Raw genomic sequence first — 25,691 nt, 5'->3', positions numbered from 1 at the left:
ACTGGAAAGAATTCTCTGGCCGTTGCCTCCATTTTTGAGAGTTCCTTGCAGGGGATTTGCCATTATCAGATGGACCTGTGAACAGGGCACTGAGTCAGAGTGTGGGATTCCATTCTCTGCTCTGTCACTTACCTTGTGAGTGAGCTCAGAGGAGTTGTTTTTTCTCTCAATACATCAGCCTCTATAGCTGTAAAATAGAGGTGATGATTCTCATGTCCCCTAAGACTTTTTACACAAACCCCCCCAGTATTCTTTACTATTGTTCTTGCTACTGTCACTCTTCCCTGAGCTTTCTTTTCCCTAACATACTTACAAATGTCCAGTTTCATCACATTTGTTACACTTAGTTCAAGTTGTAGCTTTGCTGTATACTTTAAAGTTCTCTTTTCACACCAGGGCCATACAGAATAGAGTGTGTGGAGTAGGTGTTATAATAACCAGAGGGGAGTGCTGGGGATGCCTTACCAAAAAGGAATTTACCTAAATGGCTGCCCCTGTGATATGTTTATGCCTATACCTTTCTCCCACACACCTTCATTTCAGACATCACTCCCAAGTGTTAAATAATAAAGCAGGTAATTCTAGCCCAGATTCTCAAATGAGTACACACTGAGCCACCCAATACACTGTCTGTGCACCTTTGAGGATCCAGGTCTTTGTGTATTTTTCTATTACCATTTTCTACTAAGGATTATAACCATAAGGTTTCCTGTAATTTTCTTTTAATTACTGCCTTCTAGCTCTTGCTTTCTGTGGTGCCTACAAAACTATTGACAGCCACTAGAATAGTAGAGTGCTGAACATCCCTAAATCTTTTTTTTTTTTTTTTTAATAGTGCATTTTTTTCTGTTGATGCCCATTTCTTTCCTTCTCCCATGACAATGAGGCTCAGAATCTTTCCCCCACTTCTTAAGAGGCATTTGAAGGTATTCAGTTTCCATTCTTGGTGGTCAATGAAAAAACTTGACGGATATATGCTTTCTGCTCAGTGAATGCAGAATTGGAGTCCTCTGGGTACAAGCTGAATGCTTTTTAGAGGAGAAATATTACAGTTTATACCATAAATTATGTGTGTAAAAGACAAAGAAATCTTTTAGGTCTTAACAAGAACAGAAAACTGTGTCAGACTAGAAGTTAAAAAATGGCATTTGGCAATATGTGGAAGCAGGCTTGGGTCAGGAGGATTGTACAAGGCACTGCCTGATTCCACATGGATGGAGTAAGGAAAGCCAGACCTCATCTAGTGTAGAATCTTACAGGAACAGGAAAGGTAACAGGAACAGGAAAGGTAACAGGAATGGTTTCTGTAGGCAAATCATCAGTGATAGCAACAGCAGGAAAAATGGTGGGCTGCCACTGAATAGGGCAGAGAATATGGTGACAAAGGGCATGGAAAATTGGAATTGCTCAGTCCCGTTTTTTTTTTTTTTTTTAACCTCCATTTTTGCTGGTAAGAGCTGCCTTCAGCAGTCCCAGGTCACTTATACCAGGGTCTGAAAGAAAGAAAACTAAGTCTTGTGGAGGATGATCAAGTTAGGGAATACTTAGACTGAACATACAGAAGTCCATGGGAGCTGATGAGTTGCACATAAAGGTGCTGAGGGAGCTGGCTGATATCACTGCTAGAACAGTCTGTTGTCTTTGAATGGTCATGAGGGTCAGAGGATGTTCCTGAGGACTGCAAGAAAACAAATGTCCATTCTGCCTTCAAGAAGGATAAGGAGGATCCAGGGAACTCCAGGCTAATCAATCTTACCCTGATTTCTGTGAAGGTTGTGGAGCAAATCCTTCTGGAAGTAATTTCCAAAAATATTAAGAATAAGAAGTGACTGAGAGTATTTAGCATTGATTTATGGATGGGAGATTGTGCCTGACCAGCCTAACAGATTAAATGACTGTTTTGGTAGATGAGGGGAGAGCAAAGGCCATTGTGTTGACTTTTGCAAGGCTTTTGACACCATCTTCCATCACATCCTTGTAGATAAATTGATTGGGGTGTGGGCTAGACAAATAGACATCAAGTGACCTATATCAGTGAGGTATTTAAAATTAGTGAATGTGACTTTTAAAGGAGTCTGTTGCATTATATTCTGTGCCTTTTTGGTACTAGTCAGTAGTTCTGTCTGCTTACTTTTATGGACAGTAAGTGTCTATATTAGAAGTGCCTAATTAGTGCCTAATGATGTACAAAAGCTTGGATAATTAGCCTATATGTTAATACAGTAGCACATGTTTTGCATATGATGAAACATTTCCCACATTCTAGATAAATTTATTTATTTTCGCCATTAATGGTTTGGCTTCTGTATCATAACTTCCTAAAAGTTATATAACTTTTACACTGGGGGATGTATTTCTCTTCCCTTAGAGGGTCTTCAAGGCTAAATTTTGTAATTGGGAATTAAGCTTTCAGTTGAAAAGAGATGTTTATTTTTATATGCTCTCATGACAAAAGGAGAATCCTGGGGTATTCCATTAGTCACATAAAAAGATGAGGAGGTGATAGGAATTCTAGATCAAATTATGTAGTGAGGAGTGCAAGCCCCATGCATATTTAAAAATGGATGAATTGTTGTGTACAGTTGACACTTGAAGTGCTGTGCTCTGGATCAGTAGTTCTACTTTGCTACTTTTTGTTCATGAAGGTTTGAGATCTGATATTCTTTCCAGAGAGATCTAAAGAGAAAAGAGGTCTGTCATATTTCAGAATGGTGGCCATATCTTTGTATTTTTCCAGTGGCGTAGAGGATGCAGTGATTTTGCAGAAAGTGACATCTAGAAAATATGTATTTTTTCATGTTGCTGAAATGCAGCTGTTATCAGCTGAAGTAGTGGTTCATGAGGACATGGGGAATCATCATCTCAGTTGATAGCATCTGAACATTGCTTCTCTATGAAGACAAATGTTGTTATTCTGCTTCTGTATACAGGTGATCTCTCAGCTGAGGCTCAGGGGGATCTCAAAAGGCAATTGATGCTGAGATGTTGGAAAGTATGGTGGGGGAAAGGAGAAACGTACCCCTATGCTGTTTTGTTTTGCTCTATGTCCACGTATTACATTTGCAATAATTAAAGAATAGGTGACCTCTACATGAAATGTATTCCCAAATTAAAATGTGCTAAGATGGACTTAAAATTGAGAATGTATATTAACAGGAAAATATTTGAGGCACTACTCCAGTTTGCAACATGAGTATTGCAAACTCTGAAATTTCAGAGTTAAAGGTGAAACATTATCCAAACATGACAGAAAGATATTTGGGAAGGAGACATCCAAACAAATTTGTTTCTACTCAATAGTCATCTCATTAAAAAAGGGCCAAAATTAGTAATTTTTGCTTTCAAATATATTTAATTAAGTTTAGATTGATGACCACTGATTTTACACTAATCATAAGTATCACCCAAATGTGTATTTGCAAGAAGATTCTTCTCTCTTCTGGAGGGTTAACAAAGGGAAAATTTTCTTACTGATCTAATTTAGAGATTTTTCTTAAATAATTTTTTGTGGAATGTCAGTCATAGTGGGAGTGGAGGAGAGTTCCATTCCTCCTGTTACAATTGGAGTTACAGCTCTTTTGAGCTAGAAGTTTGGGCTGACTGCTTTATTTGTTTGGCTGAATAAGTACAGCTTCTTGACATGGCAAATTAAAACAGCCAGGTTTATCTCCACTGCTTTTGAAACCATGCTGACTGCAGTCTGAGGAACAGTGAGGTATGGAGATAGTGGTGGGCATTAAAAAAATGGTGACTCTTGCTCTGTCATTTACTATGCTGGAGCACTTGAAGAAATCTAGTTCAATCAATGAAATGTGCACAGCAAGTCACGAATACGCGCATGTAATTACATGATTCCCAAACGCCTGGTCCTTGAATTCTTATTTCTCTTCCACTTCAGGGGGGATTGTGTGTGGTATTTGTTTGGTATGCAAGGAATGTTTGCTATACTGAAATTATTTTTGTTTGCTATTAAGGTGATAATGGATCAGGAGCAATCAAGTGGGAGGTCTCCATCTGGGAGATGGAGAGATATTGAGATGGTGTGTCCCCTGTGAGCCAGGCTGCCAGGAAAGCATTGCTGCCTCCGCTTCACTGAGCAGGGGCTCTTTTTCTTCCCAGGACATTGAGTTCACACATTTGTGAAGGCTGGGAAGCTGGAGAGGAGAGAGAGTTCACAGTTTTCTTTATTAGGCCACAATCATTGCTGTTTTATCCATAATGATGGACAGTATCCATTTTCCACATAGCAAGTCAGAGCAAAATGTGCCAGCCCAAAAGTGTGATTTTCTGGGTCAGCTGAGGTGGCACCAAAAGCATCAGTCCCACTGAAGCCATCTTTAACCCACCACTCTTTGTGTCAGATCCAACAGTTATGTGGTCACAGGGCGAGTCATTTTGTCTATCTGATTTGGTAGATAAGATATCTACTTTTTTTCCATTAGCTGAACTGATTTTGTGTGTAGCTTTACAACTACAACAGATTCAACATGAGAAAAATGGCAAGAGCATGAGACTGGCATCTGTGTCTTCAGGGACAAAAAGAGAACAGCTGCTTCTTTAAAAGACATTAAATCCTAAAGCCTACATAAAGACATAAAGTACAGAATAAACCAAACTGGCAAACATCTTATGAAAAAAAAAAAAAAAGTCTGTGTCAAAATATACAAGTGATGACAGAACCTTTACTGTGGTTTAGCTTTGTCTTATACAGGATATCATCATAGAGGTGTTAGCAGCTTATTCCAGGGACCTCTGTCAGCTTCTGTCTTGGTATATAGGGATGAGTGCCCTTTTGTCCAGAATGTTGTGGAATATTGTCCATAAATTTTGCAGTAGAAAATACTGTTTTGTTGAAGTCAAAATTCTTCATAGAAATGCATTGATTTTTGTTAAAATTTTCTGTCAGAAGTGAATAAAAAATTTTGGCTTACAAAATGTCACAGCATTTCCTTTGACTATATCATCTTGATTTTCATAAGGGGCAAGAGAATGTCTCATCATATAAATGACAGAGCCTTGTAATATTTAAAACAGTGAAGTTCAAATAATTCCCTTTGATCTTATTGAGACAAATTAACTGAGAATGCATGATTTTTGAGGGAGGGCATTTCATATTGAGCAGTCTCAGCTCTTTGCTCTGATTCAGGATGAAAGATTTTCCAAAAGTCCATTTGCTAGAATTGAAATTGTGAGTTTTCACACAAAGTGCTGTGAAATTTTCTGTGGTAGCAGGTGTCTGGAGGTTGCCACTCATACTAGATCAGCTTATTTACATTTTTATTACCTAGTTGTGTTAGAACTCTATAATAACATGAACTATGAAGGTCATCCTTATAGACTACTAACTAATTTTATTTACATGGTGATGTAAAGTTTGACATGTAAATCTCTGATACAATCTGGAACAATAGGGAACGAACAGTCCAAACCAGGTTATGGAAATAGGCCACTTTATCTTTAGAAATCCTGATGGCAAGTTATGTGGACCTGGTCCAAATGAAGCGGTGGTTAATCTATTTTTTAATATAATTTTTATTCCTTGTTAAAAATTCTGTCCTAGAAGCTGAGTGCTTTCTTGCTTAGCTTTCAGGGTTGGTTTTTCCTAACAATCTTTTATATACTACGAGATTTACCTCTGGGTTACAGTGTTGAGTTGGCACTGTTTTGTCAGCAGAGAATCTGCTCAGGTCAAGCACTCTTTGGTGAGCTTGTATCATGCTGCTGAAGAGAAAATAGCTGCAATATAAGGACACACATTAGGGACAGAATTTACAGTCTGAATAATACGCTCTAAGAAAGGCTTGAAGAATTTCTTAAGCTAGTGCAAGTTCTTAGAAATTGTTTTGCATTATAAAAGTGTTGAAAATCCTCACCTAAACAATTGTGATCTGGGAATTGAAACATTTCTGATGAAGTTGAAGACCTGCAGACAGGTAGACCTCTCACCAAAAAACACCCAGTGTTGGTCTTTTCCTCTTGTTTTACTGGAAGTGAACACCATGATTGTGGTAGGCACCATATGCAGTCTTGCCTAGGTCCTGGCTGTTGTGGATGCACTCCAGAAGGAAAAGGATTTTGCTACTTCTGCTTTTTTGCATTACTAAGAAATCAGCATAGCAAGAGAAGCTATCTCATTTTATCACTTTGAAAGTGACAGGGGTATTTTAAATAAATTATTTTCCTCAAGATGGCTATTCAGAGCATCCTGCTGTCGGACGCCATCTGTTTGGTGAGCATCATCGTTTTTGACTTCTGCAGTGTGGGAAGCAAATATCAGACTGTCAAAGTGTTTTCTGGTATGCTCTAATTCTGGCTGAACAGAATCCCTATTTATTCACTTTGTTCAAGTAGTGTACAGTAGACTTTTAGGCTTTTTAGCCACATCAGGAATACAGGCAAGTGAAACCCATAGTCCATCTACAATCAAGTTTCTCTAGAACAAGAATTTACACAGAATCAAGGTACAAATTTGGTCAAATGAGGCTGTCAAGACAAAGTTAGATGTTAGCCTATGATGTTAGATGTTGATCACTCCTAATTGTCAGTGTGCTTGGTAGATCCTTTTTTTGAGAGCATTCTCAGATGAGTGTGTTGTTCTTTCATGTATAAAGTTCAAGTCCAGTCTCTCTTGGTAGTGTAATGCTTTATTGAGGTATTCACAAACAGTGTTGACCCAGCTATTTCAAGGAAAGCATTTTCCCTAGTCTAGTTTATCCTATCATCCTAAAGACATAGTCAGCATTTTGGTTTTTACTCCTGTGCCCAGTTCTCAATTTTTTTGGTTTCTCCCATTGAAAGTTCATTACTTGTGTTTTTGTTTCATCTTTCTGAATTTTCTGTTTCTTTAAAATTTTGTGTACATCTCACACCTATGAAATCTGAATTCCCAGTTAAACTATGCAGCATGTGGGAAGAACATCAGCAAAGTTTAACTGAACTGTGTTCAGACTCATCTTTTAAGCTGGGATGGTCAGCCAGGGCAATACTGTTATATGCTATGGCTTTGTGTTGTAGAAAACCAAAGCAATACCTGGTGGTGTGGTAGTTGTTTTTTTTGTTTGGCGCTTTTTTTTTTAGTTTATTTTAGTTTTCTAAATTTGTTGAATAACCTATTTTTTCCCCTATATGCTCAGATGGCTGAATTTCACAAAACAGATGAACAACTATTTCTTTTTCCCAGGAAAATGCTGTGAATGGAGAGCATCTGTGGCTAGAGACAAATGTTTCTGGGGACCTCTGTTACCTGGGGGAGGAGAGCTGCCAAGTCAAATTCTCAGTGAGTTACTTTTGGATTTCTTTTTCTTTTTCTGAGGTAACAAGCCTGCTTTCAGACTGATGCAGTGCTCAGTCGCTTGAGAGCTTGAATTGTTTGCCTGTGTTCCAAAAGGAGAGCAAAAAGGGTAAAACGCTTCTGGTAAAGACCTTATAGTGTCAGGAAAAAAAAAACCACAAACCAGTTTTGATTGATCCAGATTATTTACACAGTGAGAATGTATGTAATGAACAGCTTTACTAACATGGTAAGGGAAAAAAGAGTAGAATACTGATATGTTTCAGGAATATGAAAAGACACTAGTCTATTTTACATGAAAATATACACAAATACATCACTTGTTGCAGCCTCTGAGAGGAGGATCTGATCAAATCTCTGCAATTTTAATCATTGCACGGGTTTGAACTGAATTTTCCATGCTCTTGAATACACTCACCAGCAATGAGTGCGTTCATATTTGAGTGTTTACCTTCTCCTATTAGGGAATGTTCAAGGTTACCTTTTTCCTATTGAGGCTTTTCTGCTGTCTATGGGAACATTTCATTGGACTGATCTCAGATCCATGAGTATCTGTTCTTTGACTGTTACACCTCCAGTCTACTTCAGGAGCTCTTTTTGCCTAGGGTTTCAGTTAAATTGCTTCATCAAAAGAGAAGAAAATACCCAAACCCCTCTTACTTTGGTATTTAGGAAGTTTGGGAAGAGAGTGGGGATCCTGTGTTCATGTCTTTGGTTCGAAAGAATGCTCTAAGGGAGTATCCTAGCCCTTGGACTGAAAAGGTTAAAGGGAATTCCTTTTCTCTGGTATATTTGTGGTTACCACCTGTGACTCTTCATGATGCTGTCTTTCTGCTTTTACTACCACCCTCCCCAGTGCCCCTCCACCTTCTGAGCATTTAATTCTAATCAAAGCATTTTGATCCACTAATCACCCCCAGTTTTCAGGGCAATGTGATCCAAAATGCTAATGCTTTCCATAGCCCAAATTTAATACCCATCTCCCAAAACTTCCCAAGCAAATTGGTTACATTATGGTAAATAGCATTAAGGCCAAGCCCCAGAAGCCTATGCCTCCTTCAGAGTTCTGAAGCAAAGTCCCAACAACTGCTGATTGTGTGGTAGTACTCAAAGGAAGTGTCACTGTCACTACGTGTTTGCTATGCACTTACACTGGTCCTGAGACACCAAGTTCTGGCAAAAGCTGGACACAGGATTTCTTTGGCTGAGTGGACCTTTGTCTGCCCCAGTGTGGTGGTTCTTGTGTTCTCAGTAGATTTTTGCCTTCTTAAAATGGAGAAAGTTCTTCCTCATGATTTAGTGCATTGAAAGTGATATGGAAATTTGATAAGATATTGTGTATGGCTTTCACAGAGATAAAAAACAAACTTGGTAAACACAGAGATAAAAACCATGAACTTACCAAGTCATGAAAGATTAGCCTGCTATACAATGCCATGATTCTTCAGGTTAAACATTAGAACACCATATACATATGAACATGTACAGTTAGGATGTATCTAGAGAATTAAGATAATTAATAAAATGATATTCCATAATGTGAGCTGAAGCTGTGTTCCTTTTATTTTTTAAATGAGCTTATTTAAAATATGCTGAAAATTATAAAGAAATCATTTATTAGATATTTAAATGGACATGAATAAATTGAATGTAAAAAATCTGAAGCAAAGAAATCTCAGCTTACTGTGTATTTATAAATCTTCTGTCCCTCAAGCACAAGTCTGTAAGTTAAACTTCTATGAAAATTAATTCAATCTGGTTCATTAAATTGAGTTTATGGAAATAAAGAAAATAAATACATTATCTCTTCTGGATGTATTCTCTTGCCTTTGATATGCCTTGGCCCAGGGGATTCAATGGAAATGATTTCAAAAGCCCTACTGAAATTAATAAAACTAACCAGCATAATTGAGAATTTTGTCCCTGCTGTAACATTTCAAGAAGCATTTAACAACATTCTTTGAGAATTTTGCCATTCTCTGCTAAAATGACCCACGTACCCAAGTATTTTTCTGCAAGGCAATGGTCAGGCCCATCAAATTAAATATTTTACGATAAGCATGAAAAGACCTCTTGCAAACTGATCTGAGTTCTGATTTACATGTGCAATTTTTCTCCTCTTTGCTCATCATCTTCTTAGGATGCTCACTTTTAGAGTGATGCTCTGCAGTGTTAACATGATCCCCTACTTAGAGGGAGATATTCACTTCTAGTTCACAAGCTGGAGTGCTGTGGCTGGTTGTTTTTTTTTTGTGTTTTTTTTTTTTTTTTTTTTTTTTTTTTTCACAAAAGTTCATGTTTTAACCAGAAGAGCTGCAGATCTTTTTCATTTATTTATTTTTTAATTTTGTACACAACTGAGAGCACCAAGGAGGGGGGAAGTGTGTTGTATCGGGAGCGAAACATCTCCTGTTTTTCAGCTGACTGTTTTCCCCCTGGGCATAGCTCAGCTCCACGCACACACTGTCCCTTTCCTGTTGCAGAAGTCTGCCCTGCGGAGGAAGTGTGCTGCCTGCAAGATCGTGGTCCACAACGCTTGCATGGAGCAGTTAGAGAAGGTGAGACATTGCCATCTTCTGGAGCCTGACATAGCCAACATGCTAATTATTTTAGTGAGGTTTCAGCCTGGAAAACCCTCTGTGTCAAATTAAGTTTTCACAGCTGTTTTAACAATGTACTTGTGACCAAAACTTGGCTTAAAATTGCACCTTTTTTTTTTTTTAAAGTATATTACTTTGGACCCCATGAACCACAAAAAACCCCAAAACCAAACAAAGAAAAAACTACAGAATGCTTTCACACTTTTAATATTTTAAAAAATAATTTACCTCTGCTTCTAGATTAAAAAATAAAGCTTGAAAATGGAGTATCCGGTCATGTACAAAATTGGCCTTTTACAATTCCCCAACTGTCATTGTATGACAGTTATATTTATTATGAGCAGTGCAGCATAAGATGCTAGTGTGAGCTTTCCCCCCTGTATTTACAGACTATACTGTTTTCTCTTCAAAACTTTAGAATTCAAGGTTTTGTCTGTAAAATGGAAAACATCAAACCTTTCCTTTATACTACCATGATTTCTGTGAGCATCTGTTCTGCTTATCATTTCCTTCAAGGGTCCTTGATCACACCCAAGCACCTACAGAATATCTATCACTGACTTCAGTCTTCCTCTCAGAGATTTGTCTCCATTATGCCTAACTGGAAATGTGCTAGAGAAATCTCCTCCCCACCCTTTTCATTCCTGGTGGGGTATGTGCAAAGAAATATGTGTGGGAATTTCCCCATTGCTTTCATTAGAGCTTCATTTTCACTCCTATATGTTTAGAAATGTTGATCTTCATAAAGGAAGCTGATGCATAACAAATTTATAGCAGCAACTCTATAAGGAAAGGGCTTTTTCCTTTCCAAGTATTTGGACTCATGCTGACAACTCCCACAGTGATTGCCATAATACCAAGTTGGAGAAGTACCATTTCCACCCCTGATGCTTTTAAACACAGTGAAATTAACATTAGCACATGCTTTCAGCACAAAATGTTACCAGTGAATTTTTAATGACTTCCTTCATTGCAGCAGTGCTGACTTTCCATAGCCCAGTGAGTTGGTGGCATTGCCAGCCAGAGAAAATGAACACTTAGATAAAACCCAGCTTCTCTGTGCTGTTTTGCAGACCATGAAATCCACCTCCAGACAGAGGGCTTTTTAAAAGTCCATAAAGTTTAAAACTAGTACATCAGTCTTCTGCTTTACCCTCTCTTCAAAGGTGCTAATTTTAAGGAAAATAAATATAAGCTGGGTCTTTCCAGCCTGCCATGACTGAGCAGTGAAATAACAAGTTGCAATTCCAGGTGAAGAGCAATGGAAGAAGACTAGTATTACAATGCCTTTCATTTCTTTAGATGTACTAGGTATTTTGTTTACTTTTTTGTGTGTGTGCCTCTTTTTAATTATTATTTTTATTTTTCTCCCTAGAACTATTATTTTGAAAGCAACTATTAAATGGGGGGAGAACTTATTTATTTGGGGAGGGTTGTATTTAAATTTGAAGAAACTTGATCATTCTACCTTTGTGACAAAAGCATAGCTGTGCTTTATCTTCAAATGTTTAATTCTTTGAAGGGCAGTCAACTCAAACCTGTATTTGTTTCATTTAGTGCATCCTATCCTTACTTCACATATCCTTTAGACTTTTTGCAGGTCTCTCTCTTCTTCAGTGTCTTTTTTAGTGTCTACATCCCTCTATTCTTATTTCTATTTTTCTTTTCTCAAAACTTTTTTCTCATAGGCCTGCCTTCTTGTTTCTTAAATACTTTTTTTCTTTTCACCTTCCTCAAAATGTTTTCCATTCATGAGAGCTCCTGTTGTCCTCTTTGGAGTGGCAACACCACTGCATGAGGCAATACAATGCTCCCCAAAAGATTTGTTGTTGGGGAGGTGGATGCAAACATCCTTGTCTAAGGAAAAGGTAGAAATCTATGAGAATTTGCATGGTTTTTTATGTAAGTGGCAACTTCTCCATAGATTTTGTTTATAAAGACATAAAGATAGGATGTGCAAAAAGGTCTTACAGAGTGAAGTTTCCAGCATCTACTGACTTTTGAGACCTAAGCTGAAGTCTGCACTTGTTTGCAAATGATCTTCAGAAAAACAGAACAGATAAAGTGGTTTCCTTCTAGAAGGAGGAGGCAGTTGAAATATTTGAACTGAGTAGGCAGCAATAGCATTAGTGAAGATGGGGCTGTGTCAAGGTCTAGCAAGGAGAATTAACATGGCATATGAAAAGAGATTTTTCTGACATTCAGGTACGTAACTTTTTTTCATCTAGTGAAGCTAATATTGTAATAGATAATAAGTACTTTGGAAGTCTAGCCTAGATCAAGATATTGGAATAAATTTTCTTTCAGCTCACCTTAAGTTCTAACACTTTTATTTTAATGCCAGATTAATTTTCGCTGTAAACCAACTTTCCGAGAAGGAGGCTCCAGATCTCCAAGAGAAGTAAGTAATACACAAATGACAATTTCTTTTTTTCTTTTCATTTCACATGTGTGCTGGTCCCCCTGGTGTGCAGCTGCAGAAGTGCTTTGAGATTGAGAGGAGTCTTAGAGAATCGGTTCCCAGTGGAACATATTCCCCTCTCCAGAATAAATGTAAAATGAATTCTAGCTGAAGCACTCTATTACTTACACTGACAGAAAACATTTCACCTTTCTGTTGTCTTTTGCCCATTCATTCAGTCATTCTATCTTTTTTCTTTTTCTTTTTTTTTTTTTTTTTTTTTTTTTGGCAGCATTGTTTTTCTTCCTGGCCTTTGAGCTAGTATTTTTATTTTTTAAAAAACTATTTTCCTCTCATTTCCCTTCTTCTCTCTTAATATTTTTCCCCTTTAGAAGTATCTCAAAATCAAAGATTTAAAAACCTGAATACTGAGGAAGTAATTCTGGCCTTATTTCAATGAGGCTAAAGAAAACACCACCTTGTCCTTATTCTTCTTACAGTTTTGGTGGTTTTTGAGGTTTCCTGCAGTGCCTGCTGCACATTTTGCTCCAGAAATTCCTCAGCTGGCTGAAGGGACTTTTCCCTTGGTGTCTGTTAACAAATTTCACATAGATGGTACCACTGAGTGCAAGGTGCCCATGCTTCCTATAACACATCTTTTTTGTCCTTGTTTGCAGAACTTTGTGCGGCATCACTGGGTGCACCGGCGGAGGCAGGAGGGCAAATGTAAGCAGTGTGGAAAGGTGAGAGTTCCTGCACAGCACAAGCATGACACAGGGCACTTAGGAGTTCAGGGTAACCAGTAGGTCCTTCTAGTCACTGCATTTTTTTTCTATCACAAACACTTGGCCTCTTTTAATAGCTAATGACAAACCTGAGATGTTGAGTTACAATCCTGATTCCCATGTGGGAAGAGAAAGGCAGCTGCATCTGCAGGAATGAGCACAGCATTTGTCCTGGGAGGTTGTGGTGTACTGGCTGCTGAAAGTGAGGAGGAGGAGGAAAGCTGTGGCTCCTTGAGCCTTAATTGCTAAGCTGACCCTCTGCTAATATGATTTTCTTGCAGTGCTGTCCTCTGTGCCAAAATTGTGATGGCATATTTTTTAGGCTTCTGGAACAGAAAGGCTGTTGCTTTCTTTCTTCCCCAGCAGTCTCTAAGATTTGTGAGACTTCTTTGTGTTTCCTCTGCTTCATAGATTGTAAAAGTTTATTTCTAAAAAAGTATCAAAAGGGGGAAGAAGTACTTTAGCTACTGAAGGTCTTCTGAAATATTATAACCCCTGGAATATATTGAGAGATACTTAAAAATTAAATTAACAGGGATTAAATTTCCTTTCCTTAGCACTGTATTATACTTTTGCCTCCCTGTTTACAACTAGTAAGAAAGTCCAGGTCTCATCTCCATGGCACAGCACTTCAGTCAGAGGAAAATGAGATTTGTATCTGGATACTCATGCAGATTGTCAGCTACCAGCTGCAATAGGACATGCAATAAAACGTGATGCTCTTTTATAGCAAGTACCATGGGAATGGTGCAGCAAGGGAGTTTGCACACAGCATTCTTAGGGTATGACTTTGCCGTCCTTCTCTGCCTTCTTGGCCTGGATCTCCCCTGCAGGCATTTGGAGTTGATTTTGCAGTGAGAGTACATACTAGGTATCATATCAAAACTTGTGCTAGGTATATCCCCATGGGCAGCCTGGCTTGGTATAGGTCTTGAAATCCAACTATCAAACAGAGAATATAGAAAACTTCAGAAAAAATCTCAGTTTTCCCCTTATATAAGAAATATCCAGTTAAGAACAACATAAGTATGTTGTAGTAGAGTTGTTCTTTGCCAGGAAACAAAGAATTAGAGAAAATTATAACAAAAAAAAAATCAGTTATATTTACTGGTCACACAGTCTCCTATTACAGCAAAATGCATGTGCACTACTATAACATTTCAAAAACCTCCAAGTAAGAGCCACTTTTATTATTCTCTTGTCTTGCAAGAAAAGGGAAATTATAATTGAAACAGAATGACAGTACCTTTAAAGCAATAAAAAAAGTATTATTCATGGAATACTTAAGGATTCTGGTAGATCTCATTGTTGTGTTATGGTTCCATCTCATGCCTGGAATGGGATGGTTAAGTATTTTAATGATCATTAATTACAGTTTAAATAAAGAAAGTTTTCATCTCATGCTTCAAATCATAAGTAAGTGGATAGGGATTAATGCACTCCATATCCTTAGCATAGCCTGGCTTTATACTCTGTGGGCCATTATCTTCTATGGCTGACACTTCCTGAAAAATGGAGTACACAGGGGTCTATCAGTGTTCAACCTTAGATCAAAAGTGCAGTTTGAAAGAAATTTTCCTTCTTATCATCACTTGCAATGGTTCAGATGGGGGACAGTCTAGTAACAAATAAACTGAATTCCTTTTAGATTAAACTTAATTGGAAGCTCACTCTGCAGTTACTGGTGGGAATTCAGTCCACCGGACCAGACTGCAGCTAATTCAAAGTAAAATCCTCTGAAAATGCTTATGTGTAATCTGAATACTAACAGAGCCTATGTTACCCTGTTACACATTACTTGCTAGTGCAAATACAGCTTATAGAAACTCATCTAGGCTTTAGGTTTTTACTCTTCTTCGCAAGGGTAATTTTACTGATTTATTGCTGAAGTACTCTATAGAGAAATTGGTACCAGGGAAGGGGGCCTGGAATGTGCAGTGTAACCAAGAAAACTATTCCTGTTTTTGTCTCATGAATTTCCAGAAATTGTGCCTTTATATTTAACAGTCTATGATAATCTTTTTCCTGTGGTCTTGCCTTGTCGATCCCTGAGTTCATGTAAAGTTGTAGCATTTAAAATATCCCTTAGGAAGAAATTCCTGAACTTAACTACATGCTATGAGAAGAACTACATTTGCTTGTTTCAAACCTGTCACACATTAGGTTTTTTTCCTAATGCTTCATAGTTGTTGTGTTTGAAGGAATGGTAATTAAGAGTCCAAGCCATGGCATCCACACCATTCATGATGCTTAATAATCCTTTTCTTTCTCTTGAAGATGTGGAAAAAAAAATTCGTAGCTGTTAGCTATTTGTCACCTGAGATCATCAGAGAAATATGGCTAATTTTTTTCTTTCTATAATATGACATAAAAATGCTCAGACCATGTGATCCAGCATCCATTTCATAACTATGTGCAGTAATAGAAGCTTAAGGATGAATGAAAAGGGATTTTTTTCTTATACGCTTCCAGCTAGCAGTGGCTGAGGGGTTTTCTGAGACTGAGAACACATTTTGGACCATAATGCTAAACAAACACTATTTCTTTAACCTTCTGTGCTGTACAGAGTGGGGTGTCTTCCACACAGATGCAGTATGTGTCTACAGTGTCTCTGTCACTGGTCCCTTTAAAGGCCTGTGGATTGACGCAGAGCTGCATGTAAAGTTAAGACTGAAATTTCTAGTGCTTGAAAGGCCATTCTAGTTCTTTGGTATTTTAGCAGAGATCGCCATGCAAGTGCTTCTGTTGCAGTCTGTATTCGAGTTGTAATAATACCTGTCTCTCCTACAGTTATGCTGCATTAGGGTATCTCTAAGAGCACTAAAGAGAGAAAATCTTTTGTAGGAAAGTACTTGCAAAAAATATTATTAGTAGCCCTAACACTGGTGTGAAAATAGCCTTTAATAGTGAATACTTTGGGGAATATAAATAATACGTATCAGAACTAGTAATCCTTATGTGCTGACTGTAGTGCACAGGTATCGATGTTAATTTGTACTTTAATCCAGACTATTCAGACAGGTTGGATTACCAACACAAGCTGGTTTTGTGACATTCAGGTGCTCTTTTCCTACAAGTACATTTTTTCTGGTGTGCACAACTCTTTATTTCTACAGGAGTGGCTCACACCATGGGGTTTCATGTGTTGTGGAGGGTTACTGGAGAATCAGTGCTAATCATATCTGTTAGGCCTATGCTCTCAAAAAAGTGAAAGTAATTTTCTATCTCAAAATTTCTAATTTGGTGCAGAAGACCTCCTTGCATGATTGTAGACATCTGAAATTCAGCGTTTCTTCTCACTCAGGGACAGCAGAAAATATGATTTCTCATGAAATATGGAGGGTTCCTATGTTTCAGTCCATTAGTCCCTGCCAAATCTCACTGTGACTCACAGTGCACAGTTTATTTTATCAATTTATTTGTGAAGCTAGCATTCAAATAAATGCTATCTTACCTGAAACTTGTATCCTTAGGAAGAATTAGCTCACATTTGTAAAGCAATTTGAGGAAGGAAAGTGGTAGTTTATTGCTACTTATCATTAATATGTTTTTATTGCTGTATAACTTTCTCTAATGGCTCTCTAAAAGCCAAATGACTTACTAAATAAATGAAAAATGATCCATCCAGAACCAGACAAGCTGCTCAGTCCATATGTTTAAAATGCACAGCTGATGGGCTGTGGAATTAATGTACTGAATTTAGACTTTTATTATTGGAGATTTTGGGAGAGAAGGGTTTTCCCACTGATGTTATGAAGCAGAAAAAAACCAAAACACTTTGTGCCCATGAGGGAATGAAATAATTATTTTTTATTTTAATGCACTTTGGAACAAGGAGTAGTGAGATTTGTTAGAAATATTGTGAAGCACTAGAGTAAGTAAATAAGGAAAGAGTGTTTTGTCCGGTGTCAGACTTCTGTTCCAGCACTCGTATCAAGTTCGTCATTCTGTTCTTAGGCCCGCACTGAATGGCAGACAAGATGTGCCCAGCCAGAAGTATCTGGCCAGCTTGTCTTTGTTAAGCCACTTCACTACACTCCATTGCTAAACCTGAATATGCCAAATCACCATCATTATGAAAAATTTATGCTTTGAATTTCTCTGAATGTAAACCCTGAGGCACTAGGGGAAAGACTGAAACAAATCTCCAAAAATCTAGCCAGAGGTGACACAAGCCTGTTCAGGAGTTGGTCTTGGTGATGAGGTCCATGTGGCAAACTGGTTTGAGTACATGCTGGGGACACCCATAGATGGAGCTGCAAGATGTACTTCTGCATTCTGGGCAGGCAGGTAGAGCCTCCTCCTGTTCTGACTGTCAGTAGAATTGTTCTCAGTCACCCTGTATAGACAGATCGTAGCTCAACCCCTCACTTCAGAAGACCAAGGCATCTCTGCATTTTTTTTTTTTTTTTTTTTTTTTTTTTTTTTTTTTTTTTTATTTAATTCTCCTTCTTGATGTGCTTGACCTTTTCATTTCACTGAACACTAATAGGCTCATTTGTCCTGCAGGGAAAGAAGGACTTTAATAACAGAATCAATGAGGCAATGATCTGTTAGATGTTACTAAATAAGTTTCTAATTTTTTTTGCATTGGGTCTTGGGCATTTTCCCAAGCATGTAGGAGATTTAGGTATACTCAGCTTGGTAAAAAGAAAACTGGCTCAGAGATTCATCACTTGGTAGAGAGATTGAATTAGAAAACTCTGGGTGGTAATGGGCTGCTTACAGAGGTAGAGAGAGGATTGATGGAAGGCCATGAACAAAGGATCCAACCAACTGCAAATCTGAAATCTAAACAATAAAGACATCAGACAAACTGTTCACTGATATTGTGGACTTTCCATCTCTCCAGCCATCAACGCAAATAATTTTTTTTCTCTGACTATAATAACCTTTAACTCAGCTCAAAATTACAGACTGTACCTTATTGTTTGTTGCCTGTGTTGCATGCAGAAGGATATATATGACTCAATTGTCTTTTCCAGCCTTAGAATTTACAGCAAAGTCATATTACATTCTATAGAAAGAAGAATCTCTCATCTCTAGGAGAATAAAATTGCATTTTCTGGTTGGGGTGGGCTTTTCTTGTTTTAAAAATGCAAAGAAATAATTTATTTTAATTGTGAGATCTGAATCAAGACACAGTGGGTTTTTTTTTCTTTTTTTTTTTTTTTTTTTTTTGTAACTTACTGGAAAGATTTTAATCTGAGTCAGTTCAATAAAACTATAAACTTAATTACTTCATTTTCCTGTCAGAACATTCCCAGAGAGACATTGTAGTTAATTTTGTTCTGTTGTAAAAAAAAAAAGGTAATTCTATTCTGTAGCAAAAAAGGAAAATTCAAATTCTTGTTTATATTTAGAACAAACGAGGCTGCAATGACAGAACACTTTGTTCAATAGAAAATCTGAAAATTTCAAATCTGTAGAAATCCATTAAAAATTAAAATAGACATTTCTTCTCTATTTCTTCCATTGTTTCTAACTACAAAAAAAATTTAAGGAAAGTGAAAAATCTTGCAGAAATTCTTTTAAAATAATTTTGTGACTATACCCCTGAGGAAGAACCTTCTCTGTTACCTCCTGCAATTGCTTTATCCCCCAAAAATCTGCTTGCCTAGCACACTCACTTGGCTAGAGATATAGATTTTCTTATAATCAAGAGGAATTTAATGTTTTTTTCCCCCCTGGTTATTCTAGGGCTTTCAGCAGAAATTCTCCTTCCATAGTAAAGAGATTGTGGCTATCAGTTGTTCCTGGTGCAAGCTGGCGGTAAGTGGAAAATACTTCAGGAGACTGTGTTTAACTAGGAGTGATTGTGAGGTTTTTTTGGTTTGTTGGTTTAGTGCTTTTGTTTGTCTTGGTTTGTTTTTATGTCTTTTTATTTTTATTTATTTTTTTCTAAGAGGGCATGGCTTAGGAAGATAATCTTTAGTTACATGTCCTAAATCTCCATATGTTGAAGGACTTGAAGATGATGGAGTTGGGAATATTGCTCCAGTTTTTGTACTGTCACCCTCTTCTTCTTCTCCAGGCTCCCCCTTTGTCTTTCTTGACTCTACTCTTTCCCTCTCTTCCAGTTTCATAACAAAGTCACCTGTTTCATGCTACATCACATTGAGGAGCCATGTTCCTTGGGGGCTCATGCTGCTGTCATTGTGCCTCCCACCTGGATCATTAAGGTGAAGAAACCTCAGGTAACTGCATGCTGATGTCTGTTTTTGAAGCTGTCTGGCTGTGCAGGGCCTGTCTGGCTGTGCAGGGCCAGCCTGGCTTCTTTGCTTGGTCCTCCTTCACCAAGGCATGCTTGTTCAACCCTGCCTCTATCCCTGAAACCCGGCATACAACCATGGTGGTTATGAACCTGTATCCTCTTTCCCCTCCATCAAGTCCTTCAGTAAATTTCCCTGTTTGGGATGATTAGCAACAAACATGACTTGTTCTGAGCTAATTCAGCTCAGAGTTGTTCCTGTAACTGTGAGTTCAGCAAGCATATTGCAAGAGATCCCGTGTGGTAGGCATGTTTCATTAAATAGAGCTGAGTAAATACAGGGAAAAACTTCACAAGCATTCACTTGAACTTCAGTAAGAATTGGCTGTGTCTGGACTGGCATCCCTCTGAATTTTTCTTTAATGGACATGTAAAGAATCAGGTCTTACACCAGTGTTTGCGCAGTCAACAGTAAACAAAACCACCCACTCATTGAGTTGCACCTAACAGGCATTGGACTTCAAAGCTTTTGTGATGGATGTGGTACATCTTGGAGAGGGTAATTCACTGCTGAATTAACAACAGGGGAAAAAGATATCTAAAAGAGAGCTGGCCAAAAATTAAAAGAGGGTTCGCATCATGCGAGAATAATTTTTTCTTTGAAAGTTTGTTTTTATTCCAAGTTGAGCTGAAAGAAGCAAACACTGAACATATCAAGGAGTCAGAAACGCTGGTTAAATCTTTATTTCAGAATAATATTCTTTATTTCAGTCCATCCTTTGGAAGTGACTTGGGCTTTTTGACTCTGCCTCCTGGCTGTCAAGAAGAAGCTAAGCAGTTCAGGCTGTAGCCAAGGCATTAAGAAAAAAGTAGTCCATGAAACCAGAAAAAGGCCTGAGGCCTAAATTGTGCCACTGCCTTTAGTTCCAGCTTAGGGATGTGACAGATTTGGGCATGAGTAGGAAACTGGTTGTTAAAGACAAGGTGCAGAGGGAAGGGGAAATATATGGGTAGAGTTAGCAAAAAGTCAACCAAAGATGCCTCTGTTTCTCCTTTATGTCAAGAGAGAGCATAGCAAGATTCCTAGCCACCTCCACTCTCAGAAAAAAGGCTTTTTGCCATTTTTTGTAGATTGTAGATTTTCCCCCACATTCTTCTTTCTCTGTTTTACTCAGTCTTCTCTAGAGAAATACTTTTTTCTCTTTTGTTGAAGAATGTTTGAGTCTTTGGCAGGGACTTAATTTCCTTGGCTAATTTTCAGCAATGGTGTGGTATTTGACAGATGTATTGATTTTTGACCTTACTAAAAGAAGCTTTTCTTCAATCCTTTAAATTTTATCTAATTTTTAGTTAAAAAAAACACAAAAAAACCCAACAAACCCTGACGTGCAACTTTCTTTTGCTTTGGCTTTTGCCCAAAGCAGGGTATCTTCCTTATAATATTTGTAGATAATTTGCATTCTAGTCCATTTTTTTAAGCTTCAAATGAAAAAAATATATCTAATCTTGGTAATTATAATTTATGGGAAAAAATCTTTTAAATAAAGGCTTAAAATGTTCAGCTTAAAATAGCTGTTAGCTTTGTGTGCCTGAGTCATGAGCACAGAGAAAATACTTGATTATTAACTTGCAATCACATTTCTAGTCCTTGAAATTCATGGTCAGTAGCATGCAAAACTTTATCTTGAGTAACTGGAGCATTAAATAGATCAAAATTGTCTTTAACACAGATAAAGGTTGCATTTCCATGAGACTTCCTAATAGCACCCATTGGAGTTATGGGAAATGCATCCTTATTACTTTAGAAAATAGTGATGCATCTTTTGCATGTGTTTTCAGATTTTTTGGCAGAAGTCTTGTTTTCTTATTTATTGTTTTCTTAGGAAATATTTTTCCTCTCCTGCTGTTTCTGGCCAGCTCTACTTCTATGTATTATGACTCTCTTCACCCTATAGAAATGTTTGGTAAACAGTATGAAATATTCACATCACTTGATCCAGAGAGTACAAACACAATATTTACAAATTGTTGTAATTTCACATTAAAAAAAATGAATGTGTAACCAACAATCTGTTTTTCACATATTCCACAGTCAGAATAAATATGGCTAGAAGCTTTTTGGGTATAAAATATTTCCTCAGCTCTAATTAACTACTTACATTGGTCACAGACAACTCCTGAACTGAATTCCCTGCTCATATAAAATTGATTTTAGTGGTGCCTGCATCCTGTTTGTTTGTGGTTTCCTTTAAGTAAGTAAGATGGCATTTTGTAGCAAAACCTTGCCCTGTTTTACAATTTTTTATTTTTTGACTGCCACAAAAATTGTTTTCCATGCTTATTTTGTACAACGTGGGTCACCACCTTTCAAATATTAGGCTTGCACAAAGACCACACTCTGTGTCTCGTTACCAACAATGTTGTGCTAGTGAAGCATCATGGTTTAATTGGTTAAGAACAAATTTCTGCTGACAATCTGTGGTCTAAATGGGGAGCTTTTGCTTCTTGTAAGCAACTGATTTAAAGATGAAGAATATTCAGAATGGTTCAAACAGTTTTGGAATTGGTGGTAGCCCTATGTGTAGTGACCTCCTTACATGAATGGAAAACTCCCAATACCTCTTCCATGTTATTTGTAATGTGAGCCACTTTCTGTAACTTTTCTACTGATTTCTGTATTGTTAGCAGTGCTTTGATACCAACTCTGTTTTCCTGGGGTTCAAAACAATTTCATCTCCTAGTCTGTGAAGCAGGTCACGCTTGTTGACTGGTGGTATTTTGATATAGGTAAGGTTTGGTAGCCAAAGTGGTGTTAGCTCTGGCAGTGGACTTGCCGTATGCTTGTTTTGTGGGAGAAAAGCAAATGATAAGGAGGATCTGACTGATGGATTTACTGATTTAGTCTGTCTTCTGTTTGGGAAGACAAAGGCAGTAACTGTAAAATTCCAAGGTTTTTCTGTTCAAGGTGAATAAACTTGGTGTTTTCTCCTCCTCCTTTGAGGACTGTGAACTAGTTCTAGTGAATACTTACATTTCTGGGCTTATTTCTTTATTTCCTCAATTGCCGAGTGCAGCTGGCTTGTCTGAGAGTGGTTTGTGAACAACCAGAAGATGGTCAAGATTGACCTTCCCAGATGATGTTCATTGTTAAAGTAATTTGAAAATTAGTGTGCTAAAAGCCTCTGAAAACTGAGGATGAAATGTTGCAAAGGAAGAGGTTGAAAGGTTTCAGTGGATTTGTCTGAGATAGTTCATGGCCTTCACAACATCCAACACCATACAAGGACTCCTATTCCTCTATTCATCTACCTAAGCTTTCTGAGAAGCTATACTGACAATTCAATAATATGAAAAATCTCTTTTTGAAGACGGACAAACTGACATCCTCAAAAGAGAGGTTTCCTCTCTAGAGGGAAGTTAGGATTTATTTCTTGTGGCCATTTAAAGGTATGCTTTGCTATCAGGTACCTTGCTGAATACATTATATGTTTACAAAGCACTCATTACCTTGTTCTGTGAACAAGATATGATGTATCCATGTCTTAACTTTGGTGTGCAAAGACTGCTAATACTCTTTGGCTGTTACTCTGCTGCATGTTTGCAAAAAAACCCTGCTTATGTTTAAGCAGCTTTTTGCAGTTCATCTGCTATGGACACATGGTTGCAATTACTGTAGCAAAGCTTTAGGTTCTGTTAACACTGTAGGTGAAGGCATGTTTGAAAAAAAACATATATATATATATATATATATATATATAAAGAGGTGAAATAACATTGTAGAGGTGCAGCATTTAGTGCCTTTTTGAGTATGGAAATGAAAATGGTTATAATCATGAATGGAGGCGTAGCCTTAAACTGTTTCTTTAATATAGCTGTATGCCTTTTCCCACCCCACTGTTAGGTCCATTATGGTGGGACGTAATAACTACATTTAAACATTCTTTAAATTATTCTTTTATAATTAGTCAGAGTTTGACTGAATTGTCTTTACCCTTGGTATGCGTGTGAGCTTTCAGCACACTGCTAAAAAGAGTGTGGATAGACTAGATCTTCTCTCCCTGACCTGTGTTTCGCCCAAATCCAGGGAGAATCCTTCAGAGAATGCCTGAGGAACTGGGCTAAGGCCCCCATGGGAAGCAGCTTTGAATGTAATGCCCTTATATCTTTCTGTTGACCTTTGCCTGCAGCCAATGCGACTACTGAGGTAGGGCAGCACAAGACCATGCAGATGGGATTGCTGATGCGCTTGGTAGTCAGTGCAGTCTTTATGGTTTATCATGCTTTCAAGATCACTTTGTATCAGGGTAGGGAAGATTATGGACGTATGAACATTTCTTTAGGTGGTTTCTCAAAATATGGTCTAAAAGGGCAAATTCCTTATATTGCTCTACAGAGCTGTCTTGTCTTCAGTGTTTTCAGTAAGCAATAAGACGTGACTATTTCCTTTTCCAGGAATGCTGGGAGCTTGGGACCTTGTGCTCTATGGAAGGCTTCTCTTGATCTATGTGATAGAGGACAATGCCTTTAGACATTTCAGTTAGATAGCTGTAGTTTCTCTTCTCAGGGATGTGGAAGCATTAACTTGTGTATCTGGCATGTCATACTTAAGTCTTGAAATTCTGGAAGTGGTTGATGTGTATTAAACAAAACTTCATAGCTATTCCTGTTGATGTTGAATAGTGAGCAGGATTAAGAATAAACATCACTTTTTACAGATTTGATGATCTCTGCTTGTTGCCTTTCATTAGTGGTGCACATCTGATCAAGGTTAGGACAGAAAAGAACTTTCAGATGAGCTGAGTGAATCTTGCTTTCCCTCTTATATCAAGGAAAAAAAAATCAATGAACTTTCCTCTAATTCCTCATGCTACTTTATTTCCTGGTGATGATTAGACTAGAAGTTGAAATACTGCAAAAATATTTGAAGTATTTCCCATAAGACAAAATTTCCATTATGGAAATGGTTAGGGTTTCCTGCAGGTATAACTTCAATTAGTGAATTAAAATAAATAATTTAAAAAAATTCCTTTTTTTTGGACTGTTCTTATCACACCAGAACACCTTTTTGCTCTGTGTCACTGAGCAGACTGTCTTCTGCCTGGAGAATAGCCTTAACATTAGTTCTATTTTAATAGGTTCTGCAAAAATACAAGCACTTGTACGTTTTTTCCTATGTAGTTGAGTGGTATTATTATTTAAAAACACAACAAAAAACTCACCCCACAAACACCTTCTTTACTTAAATCCTTAAAAATTAGCAATTCAGTTTGTTACTTAGCAGATGATCACACAAGTTTCTTGATAGGCTGGAACTGACTCTACAGTGCCAGCATCATATGCCATGGTGGCCTACATTCTGTTGAATCATAATGGTTGCCAGAGCTAAAACTTGTTGTTTTCTTTCCTTAACCAAAAAAAAAAAAAAAAAAAGCAAACAAAAAAAACATGAGAAATACCTTATTTATCATGTTTTTTTATTACATCTTTATGCAGGTGGTCTCCATACCAGGAGACGAGCCTGATTGGGCAGGAGACTGGAGCCCCGAAGGGGAAATGGGCGTCTCCTACCCCTTTTGGGAGGGTTGGCAGGTACAACATGTGGTGTTATGTGAGTCTACGGGAGCATCTGATCTTTTCTCCCCCCTCACAGCGTGGGAAAGTTTCCGGTTCCAAAGCACCAGTCTGGTCTCCGTGTGTGGCTTTCTCCATAAACGGTGGTGTGGAAGTGTAAAGCATGCAGCGCATGTAATTTAAATCTCAAGCATGTGCCAGACACTCTTATCATTCTCCAAGTGGACATGCATGGAAGAGCTTCGTAAAGGGGCTCTGTCTGGGCCTGTCTTCTAAATTTTGTTTTGCTTTTCATGTATTCTTTTTTCTTTGGATGTAGAACTCCTTAAAGACTTCAACACGGCGAAAGAAGAGAACGTCCTTTAAAAGAAAAGCCAGCAAAAGAGGAAATGAAGTAGGTATTCCAGTGCTTTGGAAATCATGCTCCTTTTGTTGAAATGTCTAAACACAGACTTAGAAGTTTTTTCCCTTTTTTTTTCACTGAAGTGTTTAATGTATTTCCCCCCTGGGAAATTCCATGATATTGAATTTCTTGTTAGAAGAGATAAAACTTGTATGAGAAGTTTTATTTTCTGAGCTGATTTTTTTTCAAGGAACAATGTACCATACTCCAGAAGGACCACCACCCTAGTGAAAGGGTGTTCCCTTGGGATGTAAGAGACTCAGCTCACACCCTTTTTTTCCACTAAGCAGAACAGGGGTGTGAAACTGGGGCTGTGAAACCCACTGATGCAAGGCTGTGATCCAGATGTGATCCATTTTAGGATGTCTTCTTCAGAGGCTCTCATATTAAAATTGGACCACAGAGAAAGAAAACAGTTTATTGATCTAT

At 37.8% G+C, this 25,691-nt stretch overlaps 1 protein-coding gene across 3 annotated transcripts in view; it reads left to right on the top strand.

The window, feature by feature from the left end:
• DGKI (diacylglycerol kinase iota) overlaps nt 1-25,691 on the top strand; it is a 198,664-nt gene that overhangs the window by 77,685 nt on the left and 95,288 nt on the right. The window contains exons 3-9 of one of the 3 annotated variants that reach the window (XM_053943691.1): nt 7,181-7,276; nt 9,775-9,849; nt 12,236-12,292; nt 12,970-13,035; nt 18,778-18,849; nt 19,158-19,274; nt 25,179-25,253. In XM_053943691.1, coding sequence (XP_053799666.1) covers nt 9,832-9,849; nt 12,236-12,292; nt 12,970-13,035; nt 18,778-18,849; nt 19,158-19,274; nt 25,179-25,253 — 405 coding nt within the window. In that variant the 5' untranslated portion in view covers nt 7,181-7,276; nt 9,775-9,831. Of the gene's footprint in view, nt 1-7,180; nt 7,277-9,774; nt 9,850-12,235; nt 12,293-12,969; nt 13,036-18,777; nt 18,850-19,157; nt 19,275-25,178; nt 25,254-25,691 lie in introns of those variants that run through there. The other 2 variants (XM_053943690.1, XM_053943692.1) reach the window with 2 other exon arrangements.

The sequence above is a fragment of the Vidua chalybeata genome, chromosome 5 (assembly GCF_026979565.1).
Source record: "Vidua chalybeata isolate OUT-0048 chromosome 5, bVidCha1 merged haplotype, whole genome shotgun sequence".
NCBI lineage: Eukaryota > Metazoa > Chordata > Aves > Passeriformes > Viduidae > Vidua > Vidua chalybeata.
The sequence above is the reverse complement of the archived record's forward strand: the minus strand, read 5'-3'. Positions and strand labels throughout refer to the sequence as shown.